Source organism: Spea bombifrons, chromosome 4, assembly GCF_027358695.1.
Source record: "Spea bombifrons isolate aSpeBom1 chromosome 4, aSpeBom1.2.pri, whole genome shotgun sequence".
Taxonomy (NCBI): domain Eukaryota; kingdom Metazoa; phylum Chordata; class Amphibia; order Anura; family Pelobatidae; genus Spea; species Spea bombifrons.
In genome coordinates, this window is record NC_071090.1 from 40,834,172 (window position 1) to 40,846,284 (window position 12,113).

Genomic DNA, 12,113 nt, shown 5'->3' on the forward strand with positions numbered 1-12,113 from the left:
CATTGTGTGAGACAGAATGACGGCTTCAAAATACATTGACTAAAAATGGAACCGTACAGTTGAAATTTGTACACAGAGATGTATGAACAGGTAAAGCATTGCAAAGTATATGTCTGGATAAATGTCTCGAGTGGCATTTCAATGTAAAGTTAGTAAAGTAAGTATATTGTACATTTTTATAATGAATTGGTACATAGGTCAGAGGTTAGAAGTGTGAATTAATCTTCATATCCTGTTTATGTGTATTTACTAGAAGGAAGTGTTTGGGCAAAATCCTGTCTTTACCGCTTTCCCCTGTGTCTTATCTGTCAGAAACATAGCTCAAGGTCAGGTTCCTTTCAGCCTCATTGTTCTGTTGTTGCTTCAATATTTGTCAGAAGAATTCTATGGATCATTGGTAATGTTGTTTAAGCATTTGAAAGCTAAGGGAGATGACACCACAGGTGCCTGGGGACATTTACCTTTGCTTCCTTACTCAACATGGTTCATAGGTCCAGCAATGCCCTTATGCAACACTAAGACTCTCTAGAATTGTCCTTCATTGCAAACTGTCTGGCTCCTTTCACAGATGCCTAATCCCTAACTGGACAGGTTCGTTTATGAGTGGTGTTTTATGTGTATGATAAACACAAGTGTCTAATCCAGTGGGATGAACTCCCGTGCTGTAGGACTGCATACACATCTACGTTTTCAGGATAACATTTAGCACATTGCCTAATTGTTTGATTGTATGTTAATCTGAGAAACTGCAAAACTCTGGCAATGTAAGAGCCCTTGAGAGTCAGCTTTGAAACCTTGCTTTAATTTAAAATGTAATTGAAAAATTGTTGTGGTTAGCACAGCAATTTCATTGTTTTAAGAAGACTGCTTTAATCAGCCGCACTTGCAGACTGAAAAACTAATGGTCACGAAATACTTAAAGATATTTAATTGTTTTTGTGTGTTCAGCCGCATATCTTCCAACATTACAACGGTTTGAGATGTCACGCAATGGATGGTGAGATACCGCAATCATACATGTGTTAAGGTCATAAGGACTTGTTCCATCTTTCCCCAGGGGAGTGCTAATCTTCACTCCTGCCTTTCAACACTTAAATTGCCAGAGAGGGACACTTTTGTGTAAGGAGGTGTGATTACAGGTCTGTCTTATGTCAAGAGGCAAGGTTTTCTAAATACTTTTATATTTTTATGACCTATATAAGACTTAATACTACATTAAGCAGGGTTCTGCATTTTATTTGCATGATTCAATTTATGAACATAGAACACTATGATACAATTATCACCAGCAAACATTTTGAGCTTCTAGAAAAGGGATACATCAGGGGAAGAATGAAGGACAGAATAATTAGGCTCACAAACAGGGACTCCATGTTGCTGCTTGATGTATAATGCTGAAAGACGCTAGATTTATATAAATGTAGGCATTTTGTTATCAGCCTCTTGGAGAACCAACCTCAGATACCTACTTTACCTTTAATTGACTCCAAAATGAAGAATGCAGCCCAGGTGGCCTAGCTAATTGCTGTAGTCCATGACACCGTCTTACTTTTTCATAAAGTCAGTGCTACCTTAAAATGCAATACATTTCCCTTATATTTCCCTTTTTTATTTCTTACGTTTTAATAACAACCTGATGTATATTGCATTTTATTAATTCTGACAGTATAGCTTACATGGCATATCTATTTATAGCTAAAAATACATTATAAGAAAAACAAAACAATATTGTACTGAGATAATGTGGGAAAATAAGGTAAAGCATAAGACTATAGCTCACACAAGTTCTACAGCGTTTTTAGAGTGTCCTTGCATCCTTCTTCAGGGTTGTCTGGGACCTAATTTTCTGAAAAGAATTCACACTTTCATCTAACTTCAAAATAATGTTTACCACATGCAACACATTTGATCTTAAAAATAATACAAACAATTTCAGGAGTTTCACTTTCTGTATTTTTACAATGTATCATCTAGCCTTTAGGGATGCTATCGCTCGCTCAGTAGCACTGCCTCTTGGGTAGTCTTGATTCTGGTCCCAGGAAAAATTTCAAAAGTTGTATTTTGAAAGACAAGATAAAGAAAATCCCCACTTAGTCGACAACTTTTGTAACATCAGTGTGAATTATTTATATAGATTTTACCCAAACATGTCAGGGGCAAGCTTCACCATTTTTAGGGAATTTTTGTTGATGGTCCCATAATGGGATGGTTAGATGTTGCACCAGATCTTATTGTTTTCCTAGGTTCTCATTTCAAGAACAAGATTATAAACGACCAATTGGAGTAGATATTGTTAATCGTTGTCTCAGTTAGAATCAAATTACATTGCAGAACTAGGTATTGTTTCGGATTGTTTTAGTTTTGGTAGTGGACTCTACGTATCATATCCCTTGTTTTACCACATGCTCTGAAATGTATAAGTGGGAATGCCTTGGCAGTCTCATTGGGGAATGATGGAGCCCTGGGATGGCAAGCAAGAAGATAAGTCATAGAGTTCCAAAGTCTGATGATTGTACCCAGTATCAGGTTAATAGCCCAAGTAGCTGCCCTTTCCCTTGGACAAAGCCATAAGCCATGTTGTAAGTAAGTTTTGAAAACTAGTATGGTCTAAAAGTAAAGCAATCTATAGCAGGTGCATACAGATTCTGGTTTGCCTTATAATAGTAAGATTGGGGTACTCTCAAAGCATCTTTGTGATCATTGGCTTTCATATGTCCTTGTTTGAAGCAACAGACATCCTTCTGTTGTTATGATAACTCTACATATATGATATCAATATAAAGGATTTCAACAGGTACATAATCTTTTGGAGAGAAATCACTTTAGGCATTTTTCCTGAGCCAATAGAGTTTACATTTAGGAAAAGTGTGCAGGTTCTTACAGAGATATTTGGTAAAGGAAAAAAGGCCTCAGAAGCTTAAAGGTTTGCTGGCAGGGAGAGGTTGATAGACATACATTTAACACTGTTACCTTTATAACAGACCCATTGGAAAGTTGATGGGTGACCCTATAAATGATAGGGAAAGAGGAGAGTGGTTGAAAGTCAAGGAAATGCACTCCTCAAAGTGGGTCCATCCACTGTATTAAATGGTTAAGTTTTCATGTTGCAGAAAATCAATATGTAATGTTTTAGTGGCTTGTAAATGGTTAATGTGAATTTTAAGCTCTGTCCAACCTTGATTGCACTGTGTATTTTGTTCAGCAAACATATCTTAGCAGGTCTGTCATTTTCTTCATTTGTCTGAAGGTTTAACCTCATGAAAACAAAACACAACTTTCAGCTTTTTCAGCTTTTTAACCTTTTTCATTTCCATCAGTGTCTACCTTTTGGTCACATTAACAAATATAAATGAGACAAAATGTACATGACAATGAAAACATTTCTGGGGGCGGTTTGGACGGTTTCTAATGCTGTAATTCATTTTACAAACGTTACATTCAGCAGAGTAGGAACAGCACCTTTAATACTGCTCTGTCCTAGTAAGCAACATTATTATATTCGCCTAAATTTTACAATAAACATTTCATTTTCATTATATCTTTAGGAAGAATTAATCTTTGTATGATTGTACCACAAGTGATTTATATACACATAATCAATTTGAAAGCAGATATGTCTTCGTTTATTCCCCTACACTTTAACATATAAAAAAACTTATGAAATCCGTAATAATTTTAACTATGACTAGGAACCACACTACCCACTGCGTGTCGAGTACTTTGTCTTCCTGTGCCATATTTGTGTCTGGGAGCATGGTTGACTTCTTTCATGATGCTCTAATATTTATTTTTGTTATTCTTATTCAAAAGGAGGCAGAGGAGAATTATGTAAATGCCATAAAGAAATCCATTTTGGATTATCTGTTATTGGATCCAATGGAACAAGAGAGACTTGGAATAGAAATTCCTACCAAGGTAAGCTTTTTTCGCCTTTCAACACATATACATTATTCTTACGAAAAGCAGAAGAGCATGATGCAAATATACAGCACACCAAAATCTTTTATTATTTGCTTCCTTTATATAATGTTGTCCGTTATTCTTGTATCCATGTATAATCAACAGGATTATGATTTACATAGACTGTAAAGAGTAGGTTCTGGCAGATAATGTAGTGTGGATTAGTAGAATACCAGTAAAAGTTAAAAGTCCGCACATATGATAGCTAATAAATAAACATTCATTACATTACTGACTGCAGACTTTCTAAGCATGTACAAGTCCAAGGCCAAAACACGTTTCATTTAAGTGAAGAATGTTTAAAACATAGAATATTTGGACCAATTCTGATTCAGAAATTCATATACTGACCTACTGACCTGAAACATTGATAGATATATCTCAAACTGAGGTGTTATGGGCACAAAGGAAAATTAAAAGTCCAATGAAGACAAACTAAATGCCTGTGCACATCCACCTAATTCAAATGAGGCAGAAATACATTGTCCCTTAATGACTTGAGAAATAGAGAAACAAATGAAGAAAGAGGTGTTAGAGTAGGTTACCAAAGTTAGACAATTTGGTTGGTGGGGATTTAGCTGAAGACAGTAGAAATTGACGAGATGAATGGGTTTATTATGAGAGTCGGAAGACCAACAACATCAAGCATCATGCATGTTTAGTTGATGAAAAGCATGTGATGTGAATGGTAAGGGCAGAGTTTGTTAATGGGGTGAACTGAATATTTTAGCTTTGGTTAGATTATGTTATGTTTAAGGTAACAGTGAGACATTTTTAGTAGAGGCAATTAGTAGTATGAGATTGGAGAAATAAAATCAGGGAAGAGCTGGTAGATAAGGCAACCTGTAATGCAACCTGTATGTTCGTGTGGAACTTCAATACATCTTTGAGTATTTTGTGTGTTTTTTTGTTTTCTTTTATTGTCTAGTTGTCGAACAGTGCTGGACGGGAGAGATTTCCCTGGCATGAAAATATATGTAATGCACGTGTTAAGCTAAAGAAGAACTTGCACATTACTCATCCAGTCATGACCTCCATCCAGGTCAACTTTTATACCAAGTAAGTTACTCTTCCAGTGCCACCTTCATTAATATTAAACAGTTGTCTACAATTTAATGACATGGACTTAAGTTTAGTTTTTAATTTAAAATTAGAAAATTGACGATTATTTAAAAAGTACAATATGTTTTTCTTTATTTTTAATTTTATTTTAATATTCTTAAAATCTATGCCTCTAGCAGTTAATGCAACATGTATTTCCATACCCCTTTAGGTATGAAACCTTTCGACTGGTCGACATTAAGAGCCTCCTTGCTGTTGTCCCGTTGAGACTTGATCTCCTTGTGAATCACATGAATATTGTTGCTAAGAAAAGATCAGACACATTGAGAGAATCGTGGTTAAAGGATTGCTGTGATATTGTAAATGCGAACAGAGAAGCCATTGAATCATTGATGCCACAAGATGATGAGGTGGGTGTTTTACCACGGAAAAAAAATATTTTGAACATATGTGTTCAATGTGTATTATTTGGGAGCTATAGATAAAGAAAACCCTGATGAAACCCTTGTTTTCTTCCAGCCTAATACAGTTTCACATTTTGTCAATACAATAATCTATTCAGTTGCATATTAAAGCTTGTAAAAGAAATCCATGTACATGATACCAAGTGAACAGTTTGGTGGCATTGGTGTCCCTGCTTAAAGCTTAAATCAACATTTCTCAAATGATTGATTTCAAATAGCCAGCTGTTTGGATCATAGGAGTTTTGCAGGTATTTCATGTTCTTCCCTTTATCCTCAACCTAGCAAGTAAAATTCTAGAGGTACCAAGTGACTCCTCTTGCCCCTGCCTGGGGACACCCACGCCTCCATAATATATCTCCTATATCTCCAGTCACATCCCCTTTGGTCTATGACTACCCATTACACTCACCTTGATTTACTTTTTCAGGTAACCACCATGATGCAGAGCAGTTGGGAGTAGTGTTGCTTGAATTTCTGTTTTAATGTTGTTTCTGTACAGTTTCCTTCATTGCCCATAAAATTAAATATATATAATCATTTCTAAATCCTAAAAGGTATATACCGTATTTGCTCGATTATAAGACGACCCTGATTATAAGACGACCCCCCAAAATCTGAATATTAACTTAGGAAAAAAAGAAAAAGCCTGAATATAAGACGACCCCAAAGGAAAAAAGTTTTACCAGTAAATGTTAATTCATGTAAACTCTTTTTTTTAATAAAAGCTATGATTGAGAAAAAGATTTCTTTTGTTTTTATTTCTTGTATTTTCCAAACTGTCCCCCAGTTACGCACATCTGCCCCCAGGCTTGCCACTCCAATATGGCACTGTGGCCCATGATATGCCTCTTAACCCTCTATATGCCACTGTGCCCCATGGTATGCCTTTTGACCCCCTATGTGCCACTGTGCCTCCAGAAATGCCTTATACCCCTATATCCCATTCTGGCATTTAGGGGGTTAAAATGCATATTATGGGGCAGAGTGGCACATAGGGAGGTATAAGGCATTTCAGGAGGCAGAGTGGCATTAAGGGAGTTAAAAGGCATTGTATAGAGCACTCTGCCTCCAGAAATGCCTTATACCCCTATATGCCACTCTGCCATTTAGGGGGTTAAAAGGCATATTATGGGGCAGAGTGGCATATAGGGAGGTATAAGGCATTTCAGGAGGCAGAGTGCTCTATTAAATGCCCCCTTAACGCCACTCCAGAAATGCCCTATGCCCCCATTTAACACACACACACACCCTATAACCCCATTTAACTAACACACTCTCTCTCTCTCTCTCTCTCTCTCTCTCTCTCCTCTCTCTCTCTCTCCTCTCTCTCTCTCTCCTCTCTCTCTCTCTCTCTCTCACCCCCTCTCTCTCCCCCCCCCTCTCTCTCACCCCCCTTCCCCCGCTCTCCCCCCTCTCTTACCGGTGCTTCCAGCCGGGGCAGCGGGTTGACGTCGCCTTCTGCTGCAGCCGGAAGGAGGTGTGGCTAGCAGCGGGGGTTTGTATGCGTCCGTCGCGTATACTTTCCCCGACTCTGACAGTCGGGGAAGGTCTATGCGACGGACGCAGACAACCCCCGCTGCTAGCCACACCTCCTTCCGGCTGCAGCGGACGTTGTCTACGCGCATCGCGTAGACGTCAACCCGCTGCCCCGGCAACAAAGCAGGAAGCACCGGTAAGTGTGTGTATGGGGGGGGGGTCGGGTGAGACAGGAGGATCCAGGTCCCCTGCAGCGGTGCGGGGGATCTGGATCTTAGTCTCCTAATCAGACCTCTATTTGAGGTCTGATTAGAAGACGACCCCGATTAGAAGACGAGGGGTATTTTTCAGAGCATTTGCTCTGAAAAAAACCTCGTCTTATAATCGAGCAAATACGGTACTACCTTTTTAACCAGGCTTGCTCTAGTAGATTTTTTCCCTGAGCCGAAATTCTTTGTCAACAGGCTGCAAATGAATGTTATATAATTACAGAATGACCTATACTTCAGTTAATCCATTTGAGTTTTAATGAAGTGCTCCTTAAATGATTTGTTTGTGACTCGTATAAAGCAACATGCAAGCCATTATAAAACATTTAAAACCCTATAATTAAACTTCACTGCAAAGGGGAAAAGGCAGGCTATTTTACCACTAGATATATGAATTACTGCAATGCAACATGTGGGGTATTCCGTTCTTTGCAATCTACTAAAAAATATCACTTTAATGTTTTGCTTTAACTGTTTTGTTTGCAAAGAGATATTGAGGAATAGTTTGAAATGTTTATATTTTTATATTTCATATCTTTATTATATTTATTATTCTATGAATATACATATTGTATTTTTAGCTAGTTCTATCTGTCTATTGTATTTATTATATACAGAGTTATAACCTCCTAGTTGGAAGATTGTGTATTTCCATACAAATGCAAAGCATATGCAGAAAAGCAAGCGTTAATACATTGAGCAGATTTACACAAGGTGTGGGATTAAAGGAACATGTAGGTTCAGATGCTTGGTGAAATGATTTGCAGAACTCATATTGACAAAATGTCAAGAATGACCAATTTAAACTGAATGCGTAATCCCGCTTTTAATCCCGCAGTAAAACAGTGTTTGTCATGGATCTAAAGTGGAGGTATAGCTCATTTTACAATTCCTATTATACAACCATCCAATGCACAGTCATTTTGAAACATACAGTATAAACAGCATTTTATTATTATTATTATTAGTTTTATATAGTGCAATCAAATTCCTTAGCGCTGATTGTATCTAAGAATCTATATGTTTATGGTGCTCCACGATATCAATAAAAGTAGACATTACAGTAAGTGGAGGCAGGGCCGGACTGGCCCACCGGGATACCGGGAAATTTCCCGGTGGGCCGGAAGGTCCGTGGGCTGGGACCAGGGGCAATTGCCCCCCAGGCTGCCCGAAATCTAATCTGAGCGGCCGCTGGGTGCTGATGCGGCCGGCGCTACTATAATACTTTTTTCTTAATTTAATATGGCAAGCTGGTCCGGCTTGCCATATTAAATTTTAAAAATGTATTACAGTATCGCCGGCCGACCGCATCGGCACCCAGCAGCCGTGTGCGATGGCCGCCTAGTGATGGGAGCAGCGTGAGGGGTGAAAGCTCCGCCCCCTCGCACTGACCTTTCACCCCTCACGCTGCTCCCATCACTATGCAGCCATCAGATTGCTGGGAATGTAATCTGAACGGCCGATGCGTGCTGATGCCGCCGGCCGCCTCTGCTTTAATACTTTTTTTTTTACTTTATATGGCGAGCCGATCCTGCTTACCATATAAATAAAAAAAAAAGTGTTAAAGTAGCTCCGGCCGGGGGCATCAGCACGCACCGGCCGTTCAGATTACATTCCCACCAGTCCGATGGCTGCATAGTGATGGGAGCAGCGTGAGGTGGAAGCTCCGCCCCCTCGCACTCAGACTGCTGCAGCACCGGATGTCAGGTCAGTGAAGAGAAGTAGAAGGTGAGTAAAGTAATGTATTTTTTTGTAAAAAATGTATAATATTTTTTTTGAATGTGTTTTCAGCATGTGTGTGTATGTAAGTGTATCCCCCTATATGCCACTCTGCCTCCAGAAATGCCTTTTACCCCCCTATATGCCACTCTGTCCCATGACATGCCTTTTACCCCCCTATATGCCACTCTGTCCCATGACATGCCTTTTAACCCCCTATATGCCAGAGTGGCATATATATGGGTATAAGGCATTTCTGGATGCAGAGTGACATATAGGGGATTAAAAGGCATATGATGGGACAGAGTGGCATATAGGGGAACATAAGGCTTTTTTGGAGGTAGAGTGCCCCATGATATGCCTTTTAACCCCCTTTATGCCACTCTGCCTCCAGAAATGCCTTATACCCCTATATGCCACTCTGTCCCATGATATGCCTTCTAACCCCCTATATGCCACTCTGCCATATAGGGGGTTAAAAGGCATATCATGGGACAGAGTGGCATATAGGGGTATAAGGCATTTCTGGATGCAGAGTGACACATAGGAGGTCAAAAGGCATATCTGGAGGTATAGTGGCAAAAAGGGGGTTAAAGGTATATCACGGGGCAGAGGGGCATATAAGAGGGTTGAGGCATATCAGGGAGGCAGAGTGGCATATGGGGGTTAAAAGGCATATCATGGGACAGAGTGGCATATAGGGGGGCATAAGGCTTTTCTGGAGGCAGAGTGCCCCATGATATGCCTTTTAACCCCCTTTATGCCACTCTGCCTCCAGAAATGCCTTATACCCCCCTATATGCCACTCTGTCCCATGATATGCCTTTTAACCCCCTATATGGCAGAGTGGCATATAGGAGGTTAGAAGGCATATCATGAGACAGAGTGGCATATAGGGGTATAAGGCATTTCTGGATGCAGAGTGACATAGAGGAGGTCAAAAGGCATATCTGGAGGTATAGTGGCAAAAGGGGGGTTAAAAGGCATATCACGGGGCAGAGGGGCATATAGGAGGATTGAAGCATATCAGGGAGGCAGAGTGGCATATAAGGGATTAAAAGGCATATCATGGGGCAGAGTGGCATATAGGAGGGTATAAAGCATATCGGGGAGGCAGAGTGGCATATAGGAGGGCATAAGGCTTTTCTGGAGGCAGAGTGCCCCATGATATGCCTTTTAACCCCCTTTTTGCCACTCTGCCTCCAGGAATGCCTTATACCCCCTATATGCCGCTCTGTCCCATGATATGCCTTTTGACCCCTATATGGCAGAGTGGCATACAGGGGGTTAAAAGGCATATCATGGGACAGAGTGGCATATAGGGGGTATAAGGCATTTCTGGAGGCAGAGTGGCATATAGGGGGTTAGAAGGCATATCAGGGGGGCAGAGTGGCAAGCCTGGGGGCAGATGTGCATAACTCGGGGGTAGGTTGGCAAATAAAAGGAAAAAAAAACAAACATGTCTCAATCATAGCTTATATTAAATATGAAAAAAATAGTCTACATGAATTAATAAAGAAACAAAAGTTTCTTACCAGAATATCGTGAAGAATAATGTGATCACTGTTTTGTTCCACTGAACTTTTTCATCTAAAATGTTCGCTGTAGCAAATGTTTTGATCCCATTCTGTGTAATGTATTTCATTTATTAGGGCCTTTTAAAACTTTTGCTTTCTGGCATTTTAATACAAATAATGAGATAAAAAGAATGGCGAATAGTGTGAGTCGGGTATGTATAAGGGGTGCGTGTGGTTAAAGAGCGCGACCGTGAGATAAACTATATGGGGCTGGTCTCCAAATTTTTCCAGGGCTGCTTTTCAGTCCCAGTCCGGCCCTGAGTGGAGGTGATCAGAGTAAAAATTAATAATGGGATGCATTTTTGCTTTGGTTTTTTTTATTGTAATGCGATGGGTCCATTAACAATACGAAGAATAGTCATGGCTACAACCCAGAGCAGTGATCTTACTGAGCAGCAAGAGAATATGTGACTGCAAGAATCATTAAGGTGCATGGGGGAACACAAAGGGATGTTTATCAGCATAAAACAGAGTGACAAATAATAATAATAATCATCCTCAATTCCGTGCTTTCTAATATCATGATGACTTTCTAGAACTCTATTCTCATCCCATAATGAGGAGTGACCCACCTGCACAACTTCACTGAATATACCACATACTGCAACAATACATAGCAATATTGGCCTTAGTTTAGAGCTTATAATTTGTAGTTAAGATAATAAAAAAACATACAGCTTTGCAAATGTAAATAAACACTAATAGTCCACCTCTGCTCAACAACCCAAGATACATTATTCATTAAATATTGATTCAATTGTAACATATTACTTAATAAATCATTTTTTTGTCTTTACAATTTCAAATGATTATACCAGGACCACGCAATCTATTTAAGAAAAGAGATATAGAAATACTGAGATTATATTCTTGCTTCTTTAACCAAAAGATAAAATTAATTTCAAGAGATTACATTTTCAGTTTCATGGATTGACACATGTGTCCAATTTAAAAAGCCGATATAAGTGTCTTCTTTCAAGACATCGAAAGACAAATGATGTTCATCTTACTTTTGTTAGTGCTAAACACAGAGCGTTTTAGACCTGTGATTCCGGCTTGCTTATCATGCATTTAATCTACACCTTGTGATTGCTGTTGAAAAAGTCACAGTCAGAACACGGCATAGTGAGCTTTGGTGTGTTGGGATTGGATCCTCATGACAAAATAGGATTTGGCTTCTCTAATATGATCTGGCGCCCCAGAGTTCTTAAAGCTTCAGGGAGATTAAATAAAAGAAAAATTGAAGTATTTGTTATAGATTAATCCTGTCATTTAAATTATAAACAGAATATTGCGCCATTACCTATTTATGTTTTAGGACAGAAAGATAATGTAACTCACTCAGCAAAGCTGGTTCATAATGCAGAGTGAAAGTGAATTCAAAGACTGGGGAGAAAACCTGCATGCAAGCACTGCTTAATGCAATATGCACCGGTCTGTATATAGTTTAAAACCCCCCCACAAAATGCATATATATATAAATATATATATATATATATATATATATATATAGACAAACATCTGAGAAAGAGGACTAAATGAACTAGCATAGTGTGTTTTGCATCTGTTTCAATAGATATATTTGC

The 12,113-nt window shown here is 39.1% G+C and overlaps 1 protein-coding gene and 1 non-coding gene across 2 annotated transcripts in view; one reads left to right on the forward strand and one right to left on the reverse strand.

Annotated features, from left to right (window-relative positions):
- LOC128492590 (dynein axonemal heavy chain 3-like) overlaps positions 1–12,113 on the forward strand; it is a 428,956-nt gene that overhangs the window by 93,363 nt on the left and 323,480 nt on the right. The window contains exons 8-10 of the mRNA XM_053465187.1: positions 3,811–3,915; positions 4,889–5,019; positions 5,234–5,432. Coding sequence (XP_053321162.1) covers positions 3,811–3,915; positions 4,889–5,019; positions 5,234–5,432 — 435 coding nt within the window. The remainder of the gene's footprint in view (positions 1–3,810; positions 3,916–4,888; positions 5,020–5,233; positions 5,433–12,113) is intronic.
- Positions 968–1,091, reverse strand: LOC128492980 (U6atac minor spliceosomal RNA). Its single transcript, XR_008354186.1, has one exon. It is a non-coding gene; the product is annotated as a U6atac minor spliceosomal RNA (small nuclear RNA).